The sequence below is a fragment of the Musa acuminata genome, chromosome BXJ1-9 (genome assembly GCF_036884655.1).
Source record: "Musa acuminata AAA Group cultivar baxijiao chromosome BXJ1-9, Cavendish_Baxijiao_AAA, whole genome shotgun sequence".
Classification (NCBI taxonomy): Eukaryota; Viridiplantae; Streptophyta; class Magnoliopsida; order Zingiberales; family Musaceae; genus Musa; species Musa acuminata.
In genome coordinates, this window is record NC_088335.1 from 22,609,242 (window position 1) to 22,630,382 (window position 21,141).

General features: G+C 35.2%; 1 protein-coding gene across 6 annotated transcripts in view; it reads right to left on the minus strand.

Annotated features, from left to right (window-relative positions):
- Positions 1-1,362: 1,362 nt before the first annotated feature.
- The window catches only part of LOC135584307 (helicase-like transcription factor CHR28), a 29,865-nt gene continuing 10,086 nt past the window's right edge, over positions 1,363-21,141 (minus strand). For 3 of the 6 annotated variants that reach the window (XM_065083434.1, XM_065083437.1, XM_065083439.1), the window contains 8 exons: positions 16,539-16,613; positions 16,356-16,433; positions 15,357-16,257; positions 7,009-7,139; positions 5,804-6,025; positions 3,706-4,308; positions 3,394-3,603; positions 1,363-1,859 (listed from right to left, as the gene is read on the minus strand). In XM_065083434.1, coding sequence (XP_064939506.1) covers positions 1,755-1,859; positions 3,394-3,603; positions 3,706-4,308; positions 5,804-6,025; positions 7,009-7,139; positions 15,357-16,257; positions 16,356-16,433; positions 16,539-16,613 — 2,325 coding nt within the window. In that variant the 3' untranslated portion in view covers positions 1,363-1,754. Of the gene's footprint in view, positions 1,860-3,393; positions 3,604-3,705; positions 4,309-5,803; positions 6,026-7,008; positions 7,140-15,356; positions 16,258-16,355; positions 16,434-16,538; positions 16,614-21,141 lie in introns of those variants that run through there. The other 3 variants (XM_065083435.1, XM_065083436.1, XM_065083438.1) reach the window with 3 other exon arrangements.

Consider the following 21,141-nt stretch of genomic DNA (forward strand, 5'->3'; position numbering starts at 1 on the left):
GTGCAAATTGCTTAGATCCATATATGAACTAAATCAAGCCTACCTTAGTTGAAACATAAGATTTAATGAAGCAATCAGACCTTTTGACTTCGTTAAGAATGAAAATGAGCCTTGTGTATACATGAAGGTAAGTGCGAGAGCTATCACCTTTTTGGTGTTGTATGTGGATAATATCATAATCATTGGAATGAAGTAGGAATGCTCTCCACAATAAAAGCTTGGCTATCTAGACATTTCTCCATGAATGACTTAGGGAAAGCATACTATATCTTGGGGATTCGGATCTATAAAGATAGATCCAAGAGGATGCTTGGCTTGTCCCAATCCAGGAATATAGACATCATTGTCAAAATGTTTAGCATAGAAAATTTCAAGGGAAGTTTGTAGGGAAATCTAGGGGCGACATCACATGCGCAATAGAAGAACATAAAGAAAATCCTAGATTTTCATAAAACGGTTTCATCGTCGTACAAAGATTGGTGCACAAAAACCCGTAAAATTGAAAAAACCACGTGTGAGATAGTTATGTTACCTAGGGAGATCATATATCCCTGAATTCTTACATATCTATGGGAGAGGATGTAGGAAGTTAACTGTTCTTCTCTCTAACAGTGATCCACACAGTAGGGGCTACGAAGACGCTTCTAGAATCGCTACCCCAATCTCTACATGCCCCAAATAATGGCTGTTGGCTAAGGAGGAGAAGGGGAGAGAAAAATATGAGGTAGCAGCCAAAAAGGCCTAGCCTATGACCCTTTAGTTCCCTCCTATTTATAAAGACCCCCTATCAACTTAACTCTAATGGATCCTACCCTATTGGTTATTGGATCTCAATCCAACTTGGGATAAATGAGCGAGTTCTCGATTCTTCCCTTGCAAGAAAGGGGGTCCGATCGAGACGGTGAGGGCGTTCCTCGTAAGAAACGAGGATAAACTAGTATGTTCTTGATTCCTCCGCCAAAGAAAGTAAGTTCTTGATTCTTATCTAAAACAATGGGCGACAACATAATTAGCAAAGGAAAAATTTATATAAAATTAATAATTTAAAAATATAATAAAATTATATTTTTATTCTTTTCATGTATTTTGCATGTGACAACGTGTGTAATTTATTTTATTGACGTAAGGAAAATTATGATTAAGTATTTCACTTTCGTAAATATAAAAATCTCAATATTATTTTTATAAATATAAGGATCGATATGTTAATCATAATTAATTATAAAAAATTTATAATTACCCTGTTAAAATCTGATAATGATCGATTCCTTATTGCTCATAAGAGCAACCTCAGGAATAGCAACATCCAGAGGAAATATATTGCCACATCACAAAAAGATGCCACACATTTGCAACCAAATATCATGCAAAATTTTGAATATCCAAATTATAATTGATTCTGAGATTAAGACAAATGTACCATCAAATAATTTTCACAACACTAATGGCATTGAAAGATTTACAATGCTGAATTCAATAGAATTTTCTAAAAATATTCTATCCTTGTCGTAAAATATCCCTGAAGAGGCATTATGCTGAACCACAACGACCCCAAAAAGGAAAAAGAAAAAAAAAAGGAAGAAACTGTGGAATGTCCGTATTGCTGCTATTCACAGATAAGCTGGTTAGGATCTTTTCAGGTGCATCTCCAGAGCAGAGAGCACCTCATGTAAGAGAATCCAATGCAGGCAGTTTTTGTTCTGAGTGCTATTAGGTTAGCTAGCGACCAAAACTGTACAAAAATGAATCGAGGGCTACACATTGAACAGATAGTTTAGGTCCTCCACTGTCAAGCGTGTTTGGCGAGTACCTGATTCATCTTCGCCAAATGCAGAAGCTACCATCTCCCTCTTCTTTTCCTGTAAACAAAAATACTACAACACTTCATGCAAACAATTCAATCATTTGATCATAAGCATCGAAAAAGGATCCAACTTTAAAAGACGGCCACTTTGATAAAAAATTCATTTGGAAAGTATGACTTTAAATTATTTAATCTCCCTACACTAAGACTTGAGTAACACATCAAAGCTTGAAATTTTCTCCTACATGCCCCTATATCACTCGTCTCCTTTCTGTAGGAAACAATCTGGCATATCCATAAAAACTAGTTCAAGATCTAACACAATAGGATTTATTTTAGGAAGAGAAACTTAACATCAACAAAATAGCCAATATTTTTTATTAGAAAGGAGGTTAAATAAAGAAAGTGGAAGCTACAAATTTTGTCATCTGTCTCTACAAGGTAACTTAAAAAAAGCACTAGCAGTTTAGCCTTGCACAGACTTCAAGAAAACATTTCTTTCTTCTGCTGTTACAGGTCTTTTCTCACACTCATATACTCTTCTTTTTTGTTTCTTACTCTTCCTCATTTCAAACCATCAATTGTCAAGAAACAAAACTCAGCAACTAACAATCACATTCTTGTCTAAATCTATTGAACCTGTTTAAATTAAAAAATCACTTTTAGTTTAACCTTGAATGATGAGGTTATATCAATAAAATGCTTCAACTAAGTAAACTGGATTCAGCCAAATAAGTTAGAAACCACTAGATTTTTGAACAATTTCAAGGTCTGTAGGAGTTTGAGCAGTTTCAGTTGGATCTCAACCAATTCTAGAGGAAGTAAAATATTAATGGCTAATTTGATATTTTAAGCTTTCCTTTATATCTTTTAGTGACAACTTGGTCCTATGTGTGCATCCAAGTATAACTATGCAAGCATAAGCCAGAAAATTTAACGCTCTGTTATTGTTAAAACCAAATGAATATTTTTTTAAAATAGAATCAGACAGCACCTTTCTTCTTACCCCATCTTTTTTTCTTGTTTTTCAAATGATCAAATCATAGAAAAAGGAGAAAAGGACAGGAAACTTGGGTTATCATTCAAAAAGCTAGGTAAATTTAGAATATCACTTAAAGTGAAATGTTCGGAACCATGAGCTCTTTTAGTTATTTTTACAAACTAAAGCCCTTTTCTGGTAAACCAATTTTTTTCTTAACCCTTTGATATTATAGTCTCTAAACATAGAAAAACTAATAGACCATCTAAAACCACATGAATTGCTGAAACCAAACTTCTCTGGGATGGGCCAAGACCATAATCAGAAACTTTTAACCTTGAAATAGAAAAACTTTTCTCAAGATTATAGTACTAGAACTCAAGAAGTTCTATGGACAAATAATTACTTCTAACTAGCTAAATGTGTCTTGTTTTGCAGACCAACAAAAGCTTATCTCAAGTCCTGCACTTGCTCAACTATATCCAATTTCTTCTGCTAGCACACATTGCAGGAGACTCTTCAGAAAGGATTTACATAAGCTGAAGAAATTTTGGAATAAGAAAATCAGCATCAGAATCAATTGAAGTGTTCAGCTGCACTGATATGGTACCTGGAGAGCCAAGATGCGATCTTCCACTGTGTTCCTGACCATTAAGCGTGAAACAGTGACAGGACGAGTCTGCCCAATTCTGTGCGCTCTGTCAATTGCCTGGTCCTCAGTAGTAGGATTCCACCATAAGTCGAGAAGAAGAACGTGACAGGCCACTACCAAATTCAGACCAAGACTTGCAGCTTTCAGGGACATAATCATTACAGTAACCTGCAACAAAGTAACATCCATTACATGCAGCACAAAAACAAAAGGGAGGGGTTCAGAAAGCTAAATGAACAGAGCATTGCACTGCATAAATTCATTGCAGACCTCTGGAAGCAAGTTGAAATCTTTAATTGCTTTCTCCCTAGCAGCAATGGACATTGTCCCATCAAGCCTCCTATATTGTATACATGAATCTTTCAATGGAACCTCCAACAAATCCAGCATCCTTGTCCACTGAGAGAAGACAATGGCCTTTTCAGATGGTTGACACTTTAGATCAAAGTTTTTTCCATCATTTGTATGCACAGAACATCTCTGTGAAACTGTGACACCATGTTGCAAGGAGCCATCAGTTTCTCCATTAGATTTCTCAGAGTTGCAGTTTGGAAGAGAACATTGAGATTTAGGCAGTGATTGCAAGATCTCAATAGCTGCTTTTACTTTAGAAGAATAAGAAGACGACCTATTTCCACTAATTTTAACTGCATCTACCATTTTAGAACTGCAACCGCTGGAGCTGCAACTGTTACCAGGTAAGTCCCGTATAGAACTTACCAATGTAATTTTGGAAAATACTGAAGAAACATTTAATCGAACTTTGCAGTCAGCTGAAGGGCAGATGTTGTCATCCCCATCAAGATGCTCACAAATACATTGATTACAGAAAACATGTCCACAGACTGTAACCACTGCATCCTCAGGTGGATCCTATAAAGATAATAAAATCTTAATGATATAGGGTCATATATCTCTCCTATAACTACTAAATTTGTAATCATGTGTGGTGAAACAACAGAAAGTAGAAAAAAGCATATTTAATGCTTTCTGAAACAATAGAAAGTAGAAAAATATGTTTAAGATGGTACAAACATGTGATAAGGAAACCAACGAATGCAGTCATTAAAAGAGATGGAATGATTCTATTAGTGGTATGGGGAGAAGTGGATGAAGACCTTAAGAGACCTTAACAGAAACTATAAATGAAGACATAAATACTCTCTCTTAACTAAATATCTGACTCTTTATAGATATCAATGATAGCAAAAAATCCATGTGGTCAACCCCAAATAGTTGGGACTTATGATTTTGTTGTTGTTATTTTATTTAGATAAAAATTATGAGAATAATATTAAAAACAAATATTAGTCATATAGTATAAAATATTACTATAGTAAGCATTAATTATATATAATACAAAAATCCCATGACTTGTTTACTTATAGCTTTGAGATAATGATATATCCCATTGTAGGCTCAAGGCAACTCTAATCATTATATGGATGAAATATTAGAAAATGCAAGTAGAAATAATTGAAAATCTTACTTGAGAAGAGTGACCGTGGAAATTAAAATTATTATTCCGACATCCTATTATTATGGCATATTTTTTTTATTAAGAGGTCAAGTGCTACTCTTGTCATCCCATTCTATTCTCCACATGCTTTCCTCTATATTCTAGCAGTTAATAAACAACACAACGATACCAGTCAACCACGATAATTACAGCAAATAAAAAATACAATATTATCAATAACTAAATATCTCCTCTTTTTCATAAACATAGTTGTAAATTTCCGTTTTTTTCCCTTTCTTCCACCTCAGCATCTTCTTCCTTCTACTTATCACATGTTTTTAGCTTATGAAACCATTGAAATTGGCCAAAACCAACAGAATCTAGTTGAATTTGATCAAGTTTATCAAATCTATCTAATTCTGGTCATAAGGTTGAGAAATAAATTGAACTAGATTGATTACAGCTTCTACCTTGCATTACCAAAGCTCAAATGTTTGCCATCATTCCTCATTGTACTTTAGTGTCAAAAATGAGTCATGGTGTAAAAGTGTCTAAGTAAAATATTTTATAAAATAAAGAGAAAAAAATAAGAGAACGAAAAAACATCATAGTAGTGAATTGCATTGATGACAAGATAATATGAATTAAATAGTAATCCACATAAACTGTGCATAGTCCTTTGATTAGCAAATGCATCAATAGAAAGAATATTTGAACTCAATTGAAATAATGTTTAAGCACCACAGTATTTCAAGGTTCCATGCACCCGATCTGGAAAATATTTCAGTAACTAAAATGAGTAAACAGACTATGTTATGAAATCAATATGTAAACAAATTTGTAGTTATATAAAGATTCCAATTGACAGGGAATATATCCATCTTGACTAATCACAAATGACATACTTACATTACAGATGGTACAAATAGCTAAGCCAGCTTCCAAGCAACTCAAAAGATGATTCTGTTTCCCTTCAGGAAGTTTCTTAACCATTTCTATGGAAGAGCTCTTGACAGAATTAGAACTACATCCATTTACCAAAAGGCGATGATCACAAGCCTGCCTAAGACGTAGGAGCATCAACAAAATATTCACATAGTTCTCCTTGACAGTCCCTTCATTTGCATAAACCTGAGCATGCAAAAAGCAAAAGTTTCAACTTGAAACCTCTCCAACACCATATCCAAGAACTCATACCGATATTTTAAAAGATTTAAAATAAAAACAAAATTTATGAATAAAAACTATATACAAGATATTGTGCTGGATAAAGAAAGATCATATAAGGTGCATTTGGGAACACATTTGAAATGTGCATTGACAGCTCAATGCACATTTCAAATGTAAATTGATGTTTGATAATTTTCTTTTTTTTAGTCGCATCCGAACTGGATGCTGCATTGAAAATACTCAAATGCTAAGGTTACTTCAGGGTAGCATTAACATTTCAACATTTACAAGATGCTAATGTAAATTTTAAATTCTGAATGTGCCCTATGGCTTTATCTACAATTACAAGATTGCCAAAATGATTTAGTGAGAAATCAATATGATTTATATTTTCTAAATAATGAAATTTTATTTATTCAATTTTAAAGATTTTTATATTTATTTATATGATTATATTTTTATTTATTATATATCTGAGCCATACAAATTTTTTATAGGATTGCACATTATTTTTTTACTTTTATTTATTTACTTATTAATTTAAATAAAAATATATATATTTGTTTTTAAATAAATATTCAAAATATTAAAAAGATTAATTTGTCACAAAATATTCAATGGACTTCTCGAATATAGTTTTACCAAACACCATTTACGTCAATGCACATTTAAAATATAGTTTTCACTTGTTGCTTATCAAACACTCGAAGCATTTCACAACTACACATTTACTAAAATCACTTTCTCTAGCTGCATATTAAAAATGCAAATGTGTTCCCAAACATAACCATATTCCATCACTAGTTAAACTTTCAAATCTAGCAAACTTGATTAGTTCATAATTTGGGTTTCTCTTCAAGTCCATAGCTTGTTGACTAAGATAACAAAAACCAGGATTCATCATAAAAGCAACAATTAAAGACAATCAAGAAGCATAAATGCACCTTAAACTGCTCTCGAGATTCAGCTTCTAGATTAGTGTAGAAAGCACGTTCCCCTTCCGAGAAGTCCACCTTCTTCAAAGTGACAATCTTTGGCGGCAGGGTAATAATAGGCTCACCATTAATCATAGTGCCTGAGGATGAAATGATGATGAAGAAAAATTAGTCACTAAACAAGAAAATACAAAAGTAAAATGAAGCTACTATAATTAGTAAGTGTGCTTGGTGAATAAGTAATGGAAACTGAAGCTATTTTCAGATATTTAGAGCTGTAAAGAAAACCAGAAAATGTTCCTTCAGCCAGAAGTGGAATGCGACCCAAGCAACTGTATGCATTAATGTCAAGTCCAAATGAGTAATTTGTTCTATACCTCCCACTATAAACACATGTTCCATATTGAACTAACATTGACTTATTTGTCCATATAAGAATTGAAGAAAATAAGGGGGTATGAAGATCTTTGGAATGATTAATATTAGTAGTTCCAGTGACTGCCGCAAAGTAGTAGTTGTGTGTGTAATGGTGCTATATGTTGAATCTCGTATTTTGATGATGAAACCACTTAATATATGTTTATGATTTAATCTGCATTTTGAGTGACACAGGATGCTTCGATCAGGATGAGACAATTAAAGCAGGAAAATCATATTGGGCCGGAGGAACATGTCAGAAGATTGGACGTCGGGCCGGTGGATCGGTCGACGTATCGACGGAAAGCTTTGGGCCGTGGATTCGGGCATCGAGCCAAGAAGAGCGGGTATTGCACCAACGATATCGGAGTTGCGGAGTCAACTAGCCGATTGGGCAAGAGGCCGCAAGAGAGGACGATGCGCCGAAGAATCGGACGAAGCGTCAAGGGACCAATGACATGCCAGACAGCTTGATTAATTGCTTAGGAGTAATTGTCTAGATCGAAGTTTTGCTTTACTTATGCAGGATTAACTACGATAGCTTGAAGACATAAAACAAGTCTACCAGAGTCAAGTTCGATGGGTGTTCAAGAGTCCGCCGAGAGTCCGAAGATTCGTCGAAAGTGCAGCCGGAACCAACCGAGAAGAAATCGGGGACTTGCCAAAGTTTTCAAAAGTCCGCCGGAGAGATCGTAGGAGGTTCGCAAAGATCACCGAGAAGGTTCGGCTACTTGCCAAAGACTCGCTAAACTCGCCACAAAACCGAGAGCCTGCTGGGAGTCCGCCGGAAGTTCGCCGGAAGGAAACTCGACGTTGCCGGTTAAAAACTTGCTTATGACTATATCTTAATTTCGTAGTTTGCATGTAATTAGGGTTAGGATTAAGGATTAGTCCTATAACCCGGTTAGGGGCCAATTGGGCTCATGTTCGGACTAGTTTGGGCCAAGTTTGGAGCCCAACCAGTGAGCTAAAATAGTCTAGGCGATGGCACCGCCCAGAACCCGAGAGTTCCGACAATGGCACCGCCGGCAAACTGCTGGACTAGGCGGTGGCACCGCCTAGAACCCGAGAGGTCTGGTGGTGGCACCACCAGTACACCTGTCAGTGTTCGCGGTGGCACCGCCAGCACCGGGAAACCCAAAAGCAATTCAAATTTGGAGCCCAAATTTGAATCCTCTTGGGGCCTATAAATACCCCTCAATTCTCAACAGAGAAATCAACCTTTGAGAAGTTAGAGATTGAGAAAAAGTCTTAGCAAAGTCTTTAGCAAGTCTTGTTTTCAATAGCTTAAGTGTTCACCTCCCTCTTTCTCTTTGAAAAATCTGTAAGAGTGTGAACCACTTGTAAAAGGTTGTAAGAGAGGTATTTGTCCTTCTCCTTCAAAGTGATTTGCTAGTGGAAGTTGGGAGCCTCATCGAAGAAGGCTTCGCAAGTGGATGTAGGTCATTTGACCGAACCACTTTAAATTGGTGTGTTCCTTGAATGTGTGAGTGTTTACCTTTTTGAAACCTTTATTTAAATAGCAGCAAGCTTTTGGTTTTCATCTCCTTACTTTACTCGAGCTACTTTTACCAAGTCATTCTTTGTCGAATCGAAATCTCTATGCATTTACGAAATCCTTTTCAAACTTACAATCCGTTGCACTAATTAACCCCCCCCCCTCTTAGTGCCGCTCCGATCCTAACAATTGGTATCAGAGCCTCATTATTTCTTAGTTGGTTTAACACCCAAGAGAAATGGCTCTTTACGGCCTTCAAGAGGGGCACTCTCTCATTCGTCCTCCCTTTTTCAATGGGACGGACTACACTTATTGGAAAAACTCGAATGAGAGTTTTCTTACTTCCTTTAGATTTGAATTTATGGGACATAGTCGAAAATGGATTTGAAATGTCTTCTCTTCCAATGAACCATTGGAATGATTTGAAGAAGAAGATGTTTTCTCTAAATGCAAAGGCTATAAATGCCTTATATTGTGCACTTGACAAAAATGAATTTAATCGCGTTTCGATTTGTGATTCGACTTTTGATATTTGGAGAACTCTTGAGGTCACTCAGGAAGGCACTAGCCAAGTGAAAGAGTCTAAAATCAGCATTCTTGTGTATCTTACGAAGTTTTCCGGATGAAACCAAGTGAGTCCATCGGAGACATGTACACCCGTTTCACGGATGTCATCAATGGACTCAAAGCTCTTGGTAAAGATTTTTCTAATTTTGAACTAATAACTAAAATTTTAAGATCCCTTCTAATGAGTTAGGATCCAAAAGTTACGACCATTCAAGAGGCCAAGGATCTTAAAACATTTCCACTCGAAGAACTAATTGGGTCTTTAATGACATACGAAATGAACAATGTGACAAAAAGGGAACTTGAGAACAACCTTCCAAAGGACAGGAAGGATTTGGGACATAGAACACATGAAGACCACTCGAGCATAAGCTCAAGTGATGGTGAACTTAAATTACAAATGAAACAAAAATTAAAAAGCAAAAAGAACGAAACTATTTGCTTTAAACGCAAGAAGAAAAACAAAAATTGGGATGAATTGAGCTCCTCCGAAAGCGAAGAGAAAATTAAGAAAGACAATGTGGCAAACTACATCTTAACCGCTTTCAATGATGAGGTAATCGAAATTCTCCTAATTTATTTCGAAATTACATAATGCTTTTCATAATGCACTTTTTTTTGTAATTTAGTTTTGAATCAATTTTCTTAAAAATTAAACGTTTAAAAATGAAAATGCAAAAGTATGATCATGCTCATAATTTTGAAAATGACAATGAAAATTATATGTTTTATGTTAATACAATAAAATGTTAGATATAAATCTAATGCTTGTACACCTAGTAAGATTAATCTTATGTATGTGCTTGAGTAGCAAGAATGTGTATTTTGATGATTTCCATATTGATTTTCAATGACGATGCATGGCTTTTGTATGGAAGGCTTGATGATTTTTTATGAACCTTGTCTTTGGTTTTCAAACATGATGTATGGTTTTGACATAAGAACAAAATTTGAACATGCTAATATAAAGTCAATCACATAAATTAAAACTAAAGAAGTTTTAGTTATCTATAAGAATCATTCAAAATTATGTTCAATGAAACCAATGCATAATGATGTAATGAAAATATTAAATGTTTTGATAAAATGATTGACGATTTTATACATGAGATTTTAAAAGCTATACATAATGATTTTTGTGTTTTTTTTTTCGATCCTAAATATTGATGCATGTTTTTATTTGTCATAAAAGAAAAGAACATGCATGTATGAAATAAATCACATGAATTAAAACAACTAAAAAGTGGCAATGTTTCTTCTTAAAAAAATTATTTTTCCGACTTTATCAATTTTTCAAAAAGGGAAATTAATGAATCTTTTTATATCACTTTTGTGAATCTCTTGAAAATGATCTTAATTTGATGATTTAAATGAGCTTTATCTTGATTTTTCGAAATTTATAAATTGAGATTTCTTATGCTTAAGTCAAGATTCTATATACATGAATTAATGTCTTGTTCTCTTACAAGATTGAATAAATTCTATCTCTTTTATGATTTCCTAAGAATCCTTTACATTATTTATTTAAGAGGAGATTTGTTAAAATGAATCACGGTTTCTCTTAATTTTTCGGAATTATAACTTGAGTATTCATTTTATAAATCAAGATTGTTAATCATGATTCTCTCGTTTTATCAAAGAGAACATTTTTCAAAATAAATAATTAAGTTGTTTTCTCTTGATTTTTTGATATCCACAATTTGAGAAAATGTACCTTGATGCTTTGAACATTTTATGCATAAATTGATTTTCTTTATGATTCAATACTCCTTTGTAATTATGATATGTTTATCGCATGATATGATTGAATCACTGTTATAAAAGAAAAAGGAAATTGTTAGCTTGCTAATTACAAAAATATATGCTAGCTTGAATGATAAAACATGAGATTGTCTATAGTGCAAATTTATTGTTCTCATGATGTGTAGATTGAAATAATGATTAGAATCTTGATGGTTTTTATGACAATTTATTTTTTGACTCGAAATGATCGATGATATATATATATATTTTTTTTGCACAAAAAGGACAAAGGTATACTTGTATGAAACAACTAAATAGAGAAAAGTATTTTTCTTAAAAATTCTTTTTCACTATCTTATTGACTTTGATGAATCCATTTGTATTATTTTTATGAATCTCATGGATTAAGAAAATGATTTGAATTTAATGGGTTTTATTGAAATCATGATCTTGATTTCTCGTAATTATAATTTGAATTTTCTATTGAATGAATCAAGATTGTTTTCTATTTAAAAGGAGATTTGTCGAAATGTTTCATGGTCTTTTAGTATTCATGATCTTGATAATTATGTTTTGAAACTTTATGTAAATCAAGATTGTTCATCATGATTCTCTCTTTGAATATTTAAAGAGGAGAATTTTCTAGATGAATCATGATTTTGATGATTGAATAGTTGATATGCATGAATTGAGATCTTGCTCTACTACTATTCTTTTTGCTATTCACCAAAAAGAAGACTAATTCTAATAAACCATGATATGCTATATGAATTTTATTGTATTCATGAAGTAATATCTCATCACCAAATTTTTTTGATATTCCTTCATGTGATTATATGAATGCATGAAACACTTATGATATGATTTTTATACAATTCCGTGTATTCATAAAATATTTATCTCATTACCCAATTAATTCTTCTTGATATTCCTAATGTGATGAAATGAAATTATGCATGAAATACAAATGGGGAGAAGTTTTGATCATGCATGGTAGAATGCAATATGACAAATTAATACCATCATGATTTGAAACATTTATGATTTGAAATTATGCATGCAATTGCTTTTTATTGTAATGATATTTGCATATAATGTGTATCATGAATGCTTTAAATGATGAATGCTTGGTATCATGATCAAAATATTGATAAATGCTATGATTTGTTACCAAAATGATGTATCATGTATGATAAGCCCATAATGATTAATTTATTTGTATAATGCATTAAGTAAGGATACAAATGTAAAGTTTTGAAATTGTGCATATTTTAATTTGAAAACATAATGATGCACAAATAAGATTAATATTACCTTTGTTATGATTTAAAAATTAATGTAAAGGGTCTTCCTTTCTTTTTGTCAATGACAAAGGGGGAGAAAGAGTTGCTAATGTGCTATCTTGAATTGATGTAAAGGGTCATCTCAAAGAGAAATTAGCTAGCTTGCACGAGTCAAGAAAATGTAAAAACTTGCTTACTTTCTTGCACATCTAAAGAGAAGATGCAAATGTAACACTTGCCAAATTGTTTGCTTGCCTCATGTAAAACATTGTTTCTTGCTAATTTGGCATTTTGCTAAGGAAGCAAAAATGACACTTCTCAAAAGAGAAGAAAGAGCTTGCTATCTTGAGCATCACAAGCTTGCCTATCATAAGAAGCAAAAATTGCAAAAGTGCTATCTTGCCTATCTCAATAAGCAAAACTTGCAACTTGCACATTGCAATAAGAAACAAGAATCTTGAGCTTACACAAGAAAGCTAGCTTGCATTTGCTTTCAAAATTTTTGCTAGCTTGTATGTAGCAAAACTTGTATATCGTAAAAATTGCTAGCTTGTAGCCTAAAAAGAAGCAATCAGTTGCTAAACTTATACATCTTTAATTGCTAGATTGCATGATGATAAAAATAGAGATTATGTTTATCATGCAAATGATTAGAACTTATATTACAAACACTTAATGTGACACTTCTCCTTTTTGTTGATGACAAGGGGGGAGAAGTATTATCATGTTACACATGATGATGTGTTGCAAATATTCACGATGAATATTGCAATGACTTGAATTCAGTTTGAATTCATAGTTCTATCAATATGGCATATTGATAGGGGGAGTTTGTTTAAACTCCGGGAGTTAAGGTTAACTCCGTCATCGAGTGATTGTCATCATCAAAAAGGGGGAGATTGTTGAATCTCGTATTTTGATGATGAAACCACTTGATATGTGTTTATGATTTAATCTGCATTTTGAGTGATGCCGGATGCTTCGATCAGGATGAGACAATTAAAGCAGGAAAATCATGTTGGGTCAAAGGAATATATCAGAAGATTGGAGTCGGGCCGGTGGATCGGTCGACGTATCGACAGAAGGCTTCGGGTCGTGGATTCGGGCATCGGGCCAAGAAGAGCAGGTATTACGTCAAGGATATCGAAGTTGCGGAGTCAACTAACCGATTGGGCAATAGGCCGCAAGAGAGGACGATGCGCCGAAGAATCGGACAAAGCGTCGAGGGACCAATGACATGCCGGACAACCTGATTAATTGCTTAGGAGTAATTGTCTAGATCGAAGTTTTACTTGTGCAATATTAACTACGATAGCTTGAAGACATAAAACAAGTCTACCGGAGTCAAGTTCGATGGGTGTTTGAAAGTCCGCCGAGAGTTCGAAGATTCGTCGGAAGTGCTGCCAAAACCAACCGAGAAGAAATCGGGGACTTGCCGAAGTTTTCGGAAGTCCGCCGGAGAGATCGTCGGAGGTTCGCGGAGATCACCAAGAAGGTTCGGCTACTTGCCAAAGACTCGCTGAACTCGCCACAAGACCGGGAGCCTGCTGGGAGTCCACCGGAAGAAATCCGAGGGTGTATCGGAAGTTCGCCGAAAAGCTCGCCGAAAGGAAACTCGACGTTGCCGGTTAAAAACTTGCTTATGACTATGTCTTAATTTCGTAGTTTGCATGTAATTAGGGTTAGGATTAAGGGTTAATCCTATAGCCCGGTTAGGGGCCAATTGGGCCAAGTTCGGACTGGTTTGGGTCAAGTTTGGAGTCCAATCAGTGAGCTGAAATAGTCTAGGCGGTGGCACCGCCCAGAACACGAGAGTTCCGGTAGTGGCACCACCAGCAAACTGCTGGACTGGGCGGTGGCACCGCCAGCACCGAGAAACCTCAGGCGATGGCACCGCCAGCACCGGGAAACCCAAAAGCAATTCAAATTTGGAGCCCAAATTTGAATCCTCTTGGGGCTTATAAATATCCCTCAATTCTCAACAGAGAACACAACCTTTAAAAAGTTAAAGATTGAGAAAAAGCCTTAGCAAAGTCTTTAGCAAGTCTTGTTTTCAATAGCTTAAGTGTTCACCTTCCTTTTTCTCTTTGAAAAATCTGTAAGAGTGTGAACCACTTGTAAAAGGTTGTAGGAGGGGTATTTGTCCTTCCCCTTCAAAGTGATTTGCTAGTGGAAGTTGGGAGTCTCATCGAAGAAGGCTTCGCAAGTGGATGTAGGTCATTTGACCAAACCACTTTAAATTGGTGTGTTCCTTGAATATGTGAGTGTTTACCTTTCTGAAACCTTTATTTACATAGCAACAAGCTTTTGGTTTTCATCTCCTTACTTTACTCGAGCTACTTTTACCAAGTCATTCTTTGTCGAATCGAAATCTCTACGTATTTACGAAATCGTTTTCAAACTTACGAGTTTTAATCCACTGCACTAATTCACCCCCCCCCCCCCCCCCCCTCGTAGTGCTGCTCCGATCCTAACACTATAGTCTATACCCAGGTACACAAAGCATAAATTAAATACACAGTCTCACATGCACACGCACATAAGAAGGCTCCCATAAATTTTGTTAAATTGAACATGAAAGCCAAGGTTTAGTAAGATTTCTGGAGGAGCTAATCACGTTATACCCTTTTCCTGGGAGCAATATATACATGGCACAAAAATTACCAATAAGGGGATCAAAGAAAAATAACAAAAATGATGATAAAAACAAGATATCTATGTAATATACCTCAAATAACTCGTAGAGTTAAAAAAGGATAACTTCATAATTCCTCATTTAATTTTAGAGAAAACCATCTATCAGTAGTGTCATCTCAAAAATCATTTCGATAATAAAATTTTCAACTCACCTTTAGTACGGCGTAGCATTATAGTCTTCAAAACAGCTTGAAGCTTTTTGTAACCATTTTTTGGATTCCGGCTTATTGTATTCTTTATCATGGAACAAAAAGATCCATAATCAGCATATGGCTGATATCCGAGAAATCTGAAATAGCTATAGAGGTCATCAACTGCATTCTGTATGGGAGTCCCAGACAAGCACCACCTTCTCTTAGCCCGCAGACCCCAACATGCCCTTGCAACTTGAGTCCTGTGATTCTTAATGCTTTGAGCTTCATCCAGAATTACCCTGAACCACCAAACTCTAGCAAGAGGTCGAACAGACGACTTGAGCAATGCACTCTGTGTTTCAATTCCATTTTTCATGCATTTTTTCAAGGAGCTTGGAGAACCCTTCCTTTTTTTATCAGCCATATGTCTGATGAGACTATCATGTTTTCTTTTCTCATCATCTTCACCAACAAGTGGTTGCTTGGGGACTTCCATGCTTACAATTGCATATGTTGTCAATACAACATCATATTTTCTGAGCTCATGGGGGTCCTTCGTTCTGTTATTACCATGATACACTAAAAATGACAGATTAGCACTGCTAGTAACTCTAGTTTTCAGTTCCTCAGCCCATTGTCGAAGTACACTTGTAGGGCAAACAATCAAAGTTCCTGCTGCAGGCCTACTCGGTACAGCCATCACAGGGTACTCCCTTTTCTTGGATCCACTGTCCACCATAAGACCAGAAATCTGGGGCTTCTTTACTCCACTAATCTCGGAGAAATCACCACAGTCATCATCATCATCCAAATGTAAAGACTCCGGTCTATCTTGTTTACCCATGCAAGACAACGGTTGGTGTGATGGAGATCTCTCCATCAGGATTAGTGCTATCGTAGATATTGTTTTACCTAGTCCCTGAAACATAGACAGAAACCAAATGGGATCATTACTTGTTACTGCATAAGATATACTATTATTAAATAACAAATAAACTGGCAAAATGTTGTACATGCCTGATCATCTGCAAGTATTCCACCACTGCAGTGTGGACTGGCCGTTTCCTTTTGTACCATCCAAAATAAAGCTATACGCTGTAACAGAAATGCTCTTTTCAGGTAGCAATGGGAAAAACACAAAGCAGGTACCTTAACAACCAAACCATCAATATATTATTCAAAAGTTTAATCCAATCGAACCTGGTGTCTCAATAGAGAAACTGACATCATTCCCTCATCAGGAAGAATAGCCTCAGATCTTTGCTGAGAAAGATCCTGTTTTAAAATTAAAGTCAGTTCTATCATGCCTGTACATACATATTAAAACCAGCTATTGTCACAAAGATGGTATAGAAGAGACATCAGTGCAACCCTCAGGAAGAAGAAACATACATCAGATACACAGACGGCAATACGACAGTTGTCATAACAAAAGTGAGATAAACAAGGAATCTTAAAAACATATTACACATGTTACGTAAAGTACCTAGGCATCACCAATAGCATGAAATAGTTTTACCTTTTCAAACATTACATCATAAGCCCAAAAAAAGGAGACACAACCTTATATATCCAGTACAAAACTTTTGTCTGTCAAGGATGCAGAGCAGCCTGAGATCAAGAGTATCTTAACAATGTGAAATGGGTGGAAGAGAACTATAGAGCAAGGTATTTCGACCAATGTATTAACTTATATACAAAAAAAAACAAAGGACAAAGTTCCAGCTCAATGCATAAGGCTCCCAGCTATGGGGTGGCTGACTCTAGGGAAGCCAGATAGTCTTCTATTTGCAACTTAAATCCATGGAACAAATGTGGCAATGGAGCAACCTTATGTTTACTACTTGCCCATCATCCAAGGAGATGGGCTTCATGTTTATGTAACTAAATACAAAGAGTCCTATGCTGAACAATACTTGTAGCAATAACATGTTTATCTAATTGCACACATCAAATTATTACCAAGAAGTATTCAAATTGAATATTATGGCCGACTTTAATTCGATTTGTAAACTAAAATGGCCTCTCTATTCTTCCTCAAGAAGGAAATCATAAAAAATCATTTGGTGATTTGCATTTAAAATGCAGAAACACCTAGGAACCTAAAGGGCATATCAGAACTTGAATAGCAGCAGTGATCAGACAAAGAAAAGGTCAATTTGACAATGAGAGATCTGGAAACAACTGAGTGAATCCTATTTTAGAAGAACATCCAGGAACAGCAAAAAGAATAAAGATCTAAAATATAGTAGAAACATTACAATTTTAAATAAACTGACATAACTACAAATGAATCATGCCAGTGGTTCATAAAATTGACATAATTAGCGAATTTATATCCGACTTGTGGTCATTGTGGTAACTAGACAAATACCATGTAGAGGGTAAGTTTCTATGTATGTGAATGACAGGTTCTATCAGAAAAGTCTCCTGTTTTTCAGTCTTAGAAATATTAAACAGGAGTCAGCACATGGAAATCAAATTCAGCCTCTTTGCGGTTTGCTCCCAAGAAAACATAATTTTCCCCAAGAAAATTTAACATCTAAGATAAGCTCCCACACTTGCACCAAAATCAGACAAACCAAAAAATTCAGTGGATCTAAAAGAAAAGGCAGAAAAAAAAAAACAAATTCTCTAGCTAAATTCTCAATGGCTGAATGCAAATGAATTATTTAGCTTGCGATGAAATCAGTATGTCATTTAACATAGCATGGATTTGAACACTACATATTTATACTAAGAATTGAATCAATCAAGAGTTTCATAAGAAGCAGTGATGATATATGATACAAAAATCAAAACATTATTATGGTACATCAATATAGTCCATCATCTATCAAAGGAAACAAAGAGGAAAAAGAAAAGCAACAATCTTTCACCTAGTAGTCGATGTATGCTCAAGAAATGGAGATCAATGACACCAAGGAAATCATTTTCATCTGTTTTGTATTGACCAGAATTTGCTCGGTCTCAATCCAAACCTAGACGTGGACCACCCCCATTTCGGGTGGTCTGGTCCAACCTAACTTTAAAAAACTTCAAAACCGGGCAAATTAGAGCTCATGTTTGCATGCCCTTTTCTCTATACGTGTGGAGCTCACAATCCCTTTTTTATCCCATAAATGTGTTGCCCACTGACCTCGAGTAGGCTTCCTCCTCTTTCCTAAAACTGTCTCCTCTTTTCCCTTCCTCTTCCTCCTTCCTCCTCCTGCTCCTCCACTGTCTCATCCTCTTCTTCTTCCTTCCCCTTGCTCCATTGCCGCCTCATCCTCCACTTCTTCCTTCCTCTTCCTTCTTTATCTTCCTCCTCTTCTTCCTTCCCCTTTTGATACATATCAGTGTACCATGTGTCAGTACATAAGTAATAGTCAATATATATTAATCCAAGCAAGGAATGGTACAACAATAGGGTACAAAATTGCAACCCTTGACTGAATCGCTGCTTACTAATGGAGGAAGCAACAGTCAGCTTCATTTGCCCTTTGAAAGGGTAAAACGATTAATCTGTATAGACCTGAGAGGTGTGAAATGAGAAAAATATAGTCCCTCTAGGATATGAAAAATTGACTAGCTTAACTGGTAAAATCCATCATTATCTTCATAGCTATTAGTAGGTCAGTTTCAATCTTTGTTATATGATATACATAATGTGACTCATTATCTTCCAAATGAATATATCATAGTTTCTTCTTTAATTAAATAATCTCCACTATTTTTAAGTATTATCATTTATAATTATCTAGAAGGTGAACCTTGGTGATGGTAAAATTGATCCCTAATGACTTGTGTAAATAGGGGTAATGGTAGGTTAACAGTTATTACCTAATAGGTAAATTATTTAATTTTTCTCATCTAAGACCTAAATGTTTAGAAACAATAAAATATATATCACAAAAGCTATCTAAGGGTATGCTAAAGAAGTAATTAATTATATTACACAAAAGCTAGCATCATTAGATGTCTCATAAAATGTTTGTTTCAACTACAACAACAACAACAAAGCCATAGGCCCCAGCTATATGGATCTTTTGCCACTACTAAGATCTATAAAACACCATATGTTTAGTAAAGTTTAAAGTACTTAAATTTTTATTTATAGTTTCTATTAATTTATTTTTAGGTCTTCTGCTATTTATCCTTGTACCTCTAATATTAATTATTTCACCTCTTCTGACTACTATATCTGGAGGCTCTTTAGCACATGTTCATACCATCTTAAATGATTTTTTCTCATCTTATATCGATACCTAGTTCTTCATAAATAAAAGTATTTTTTTTCTATCTTTCATAGTAACTCCATACATCCATCTCAACATTCTCATCTTGACAACACACACTTTTTGTATATGTTTTTTCTTAACTATCCAACACTCAAATCAATAAAGATTGTTGGTTTCACAATTATCTTATAAAATTTTCTTCTAATCTTAAAGGTCCCGATGAACACACAAGACTCCTAACGTCCCTCGTCATTTTAATCATCCTGTTTCCATTGTATGAATAATATCTTTATCGATCTCTTCATCTTGTTGAATAATTGATCCAAGATACCTATGGCGTTTACTTAAAAGGACCTATTGTCTATCCAATTTAACTACATTCTCTTGTCTATTTCTAGAATCACTAAAATTACATTATATATATTTAGCTTTTGTTTTACTTAATCCAAAACCTTTAGGTTTTAAAACTTGCCTCCATAGCTCAAGCTTATAATTAATTCTACTTAAGCTCTTATCAACTAAGACAATATCATCAGCAAATAACATACACCAGGGTGGTCTATTATGTAAGTGACTATTAAGTTCATCCATTATCAATGTAAAAAAGTAAAGATTTAATGTGGATCGTTAGTGTACTCCTATACTAATAGGAAACTCGATAGACACACTTCTTATAGCAAGGTAGGTAATACCGAATGATACCGCCCGTACAAGTAGGCAATACCGAATGAGACCGCTCGGTACAGGCGGTACGTACCGGTCCGACGACATATCGGTACGCGGACCACACGCTACCGGGCGAAACGAAAAATAATAATAAAATTATATATATATATATATATATATATATATATATGTTAGTTTGGCAAATCCCATAGTCCCACATCGGGAAAATCAAACTTGTTGTCTCGTCTTGGAACTATAAATAAGGGCCTGGGTTTTGAAGTCAGATGCACCACAAGAAAAACCTAAGTGTTTGCTTTGGTTTAAGTCCATACTCAGTTAAATAGTTTGGACTTATAGTTTGGTTTTTCTTGTTTAGTATTTTCGGGTGTTTTATGGCCTAGGAACATCTTCCTAAGGCATTTGTAATTGTCCCTCTTTTGCAGTAGTAATTTGCTCCTCTTTCGTCCGTGGATGTAGGTCAAAGTCAATTGACCGAACCACGTATATCTGGTGTTCTAGTGTTCTTGTCTCGCTTTTATCTTTTCGTTTTATTGTCTTGTTGGGTTGTCAAAATTACCTTGTGGTAAATTTCCTGGGGCTAGCTCTAACAAACTGGTATCAGAGCCTGGTTCTGGGATCTTTTGGCAACGATGACAATAACAAAGATTGTTGTCGAGAAATTCGACAGAAATGTCAACTTCGGCTTGTGGCAACTCAAGATGGAGGCCATTCTGGTTCAAGACGGAGTTGATTTGGTACTACAGGGAGCCGAGAGCATTCCAGATGATATGTCAAAAGAAGAGCTTGCAGGTATGGATAAGAAGGCCCGATCAAGCATCATTCTAAATCTCTCTGGCGAGGTTTTACGGGAGGTGGCTACGGAGACTACGGCTAAGAGCATGTGGGACAAGCTTAAA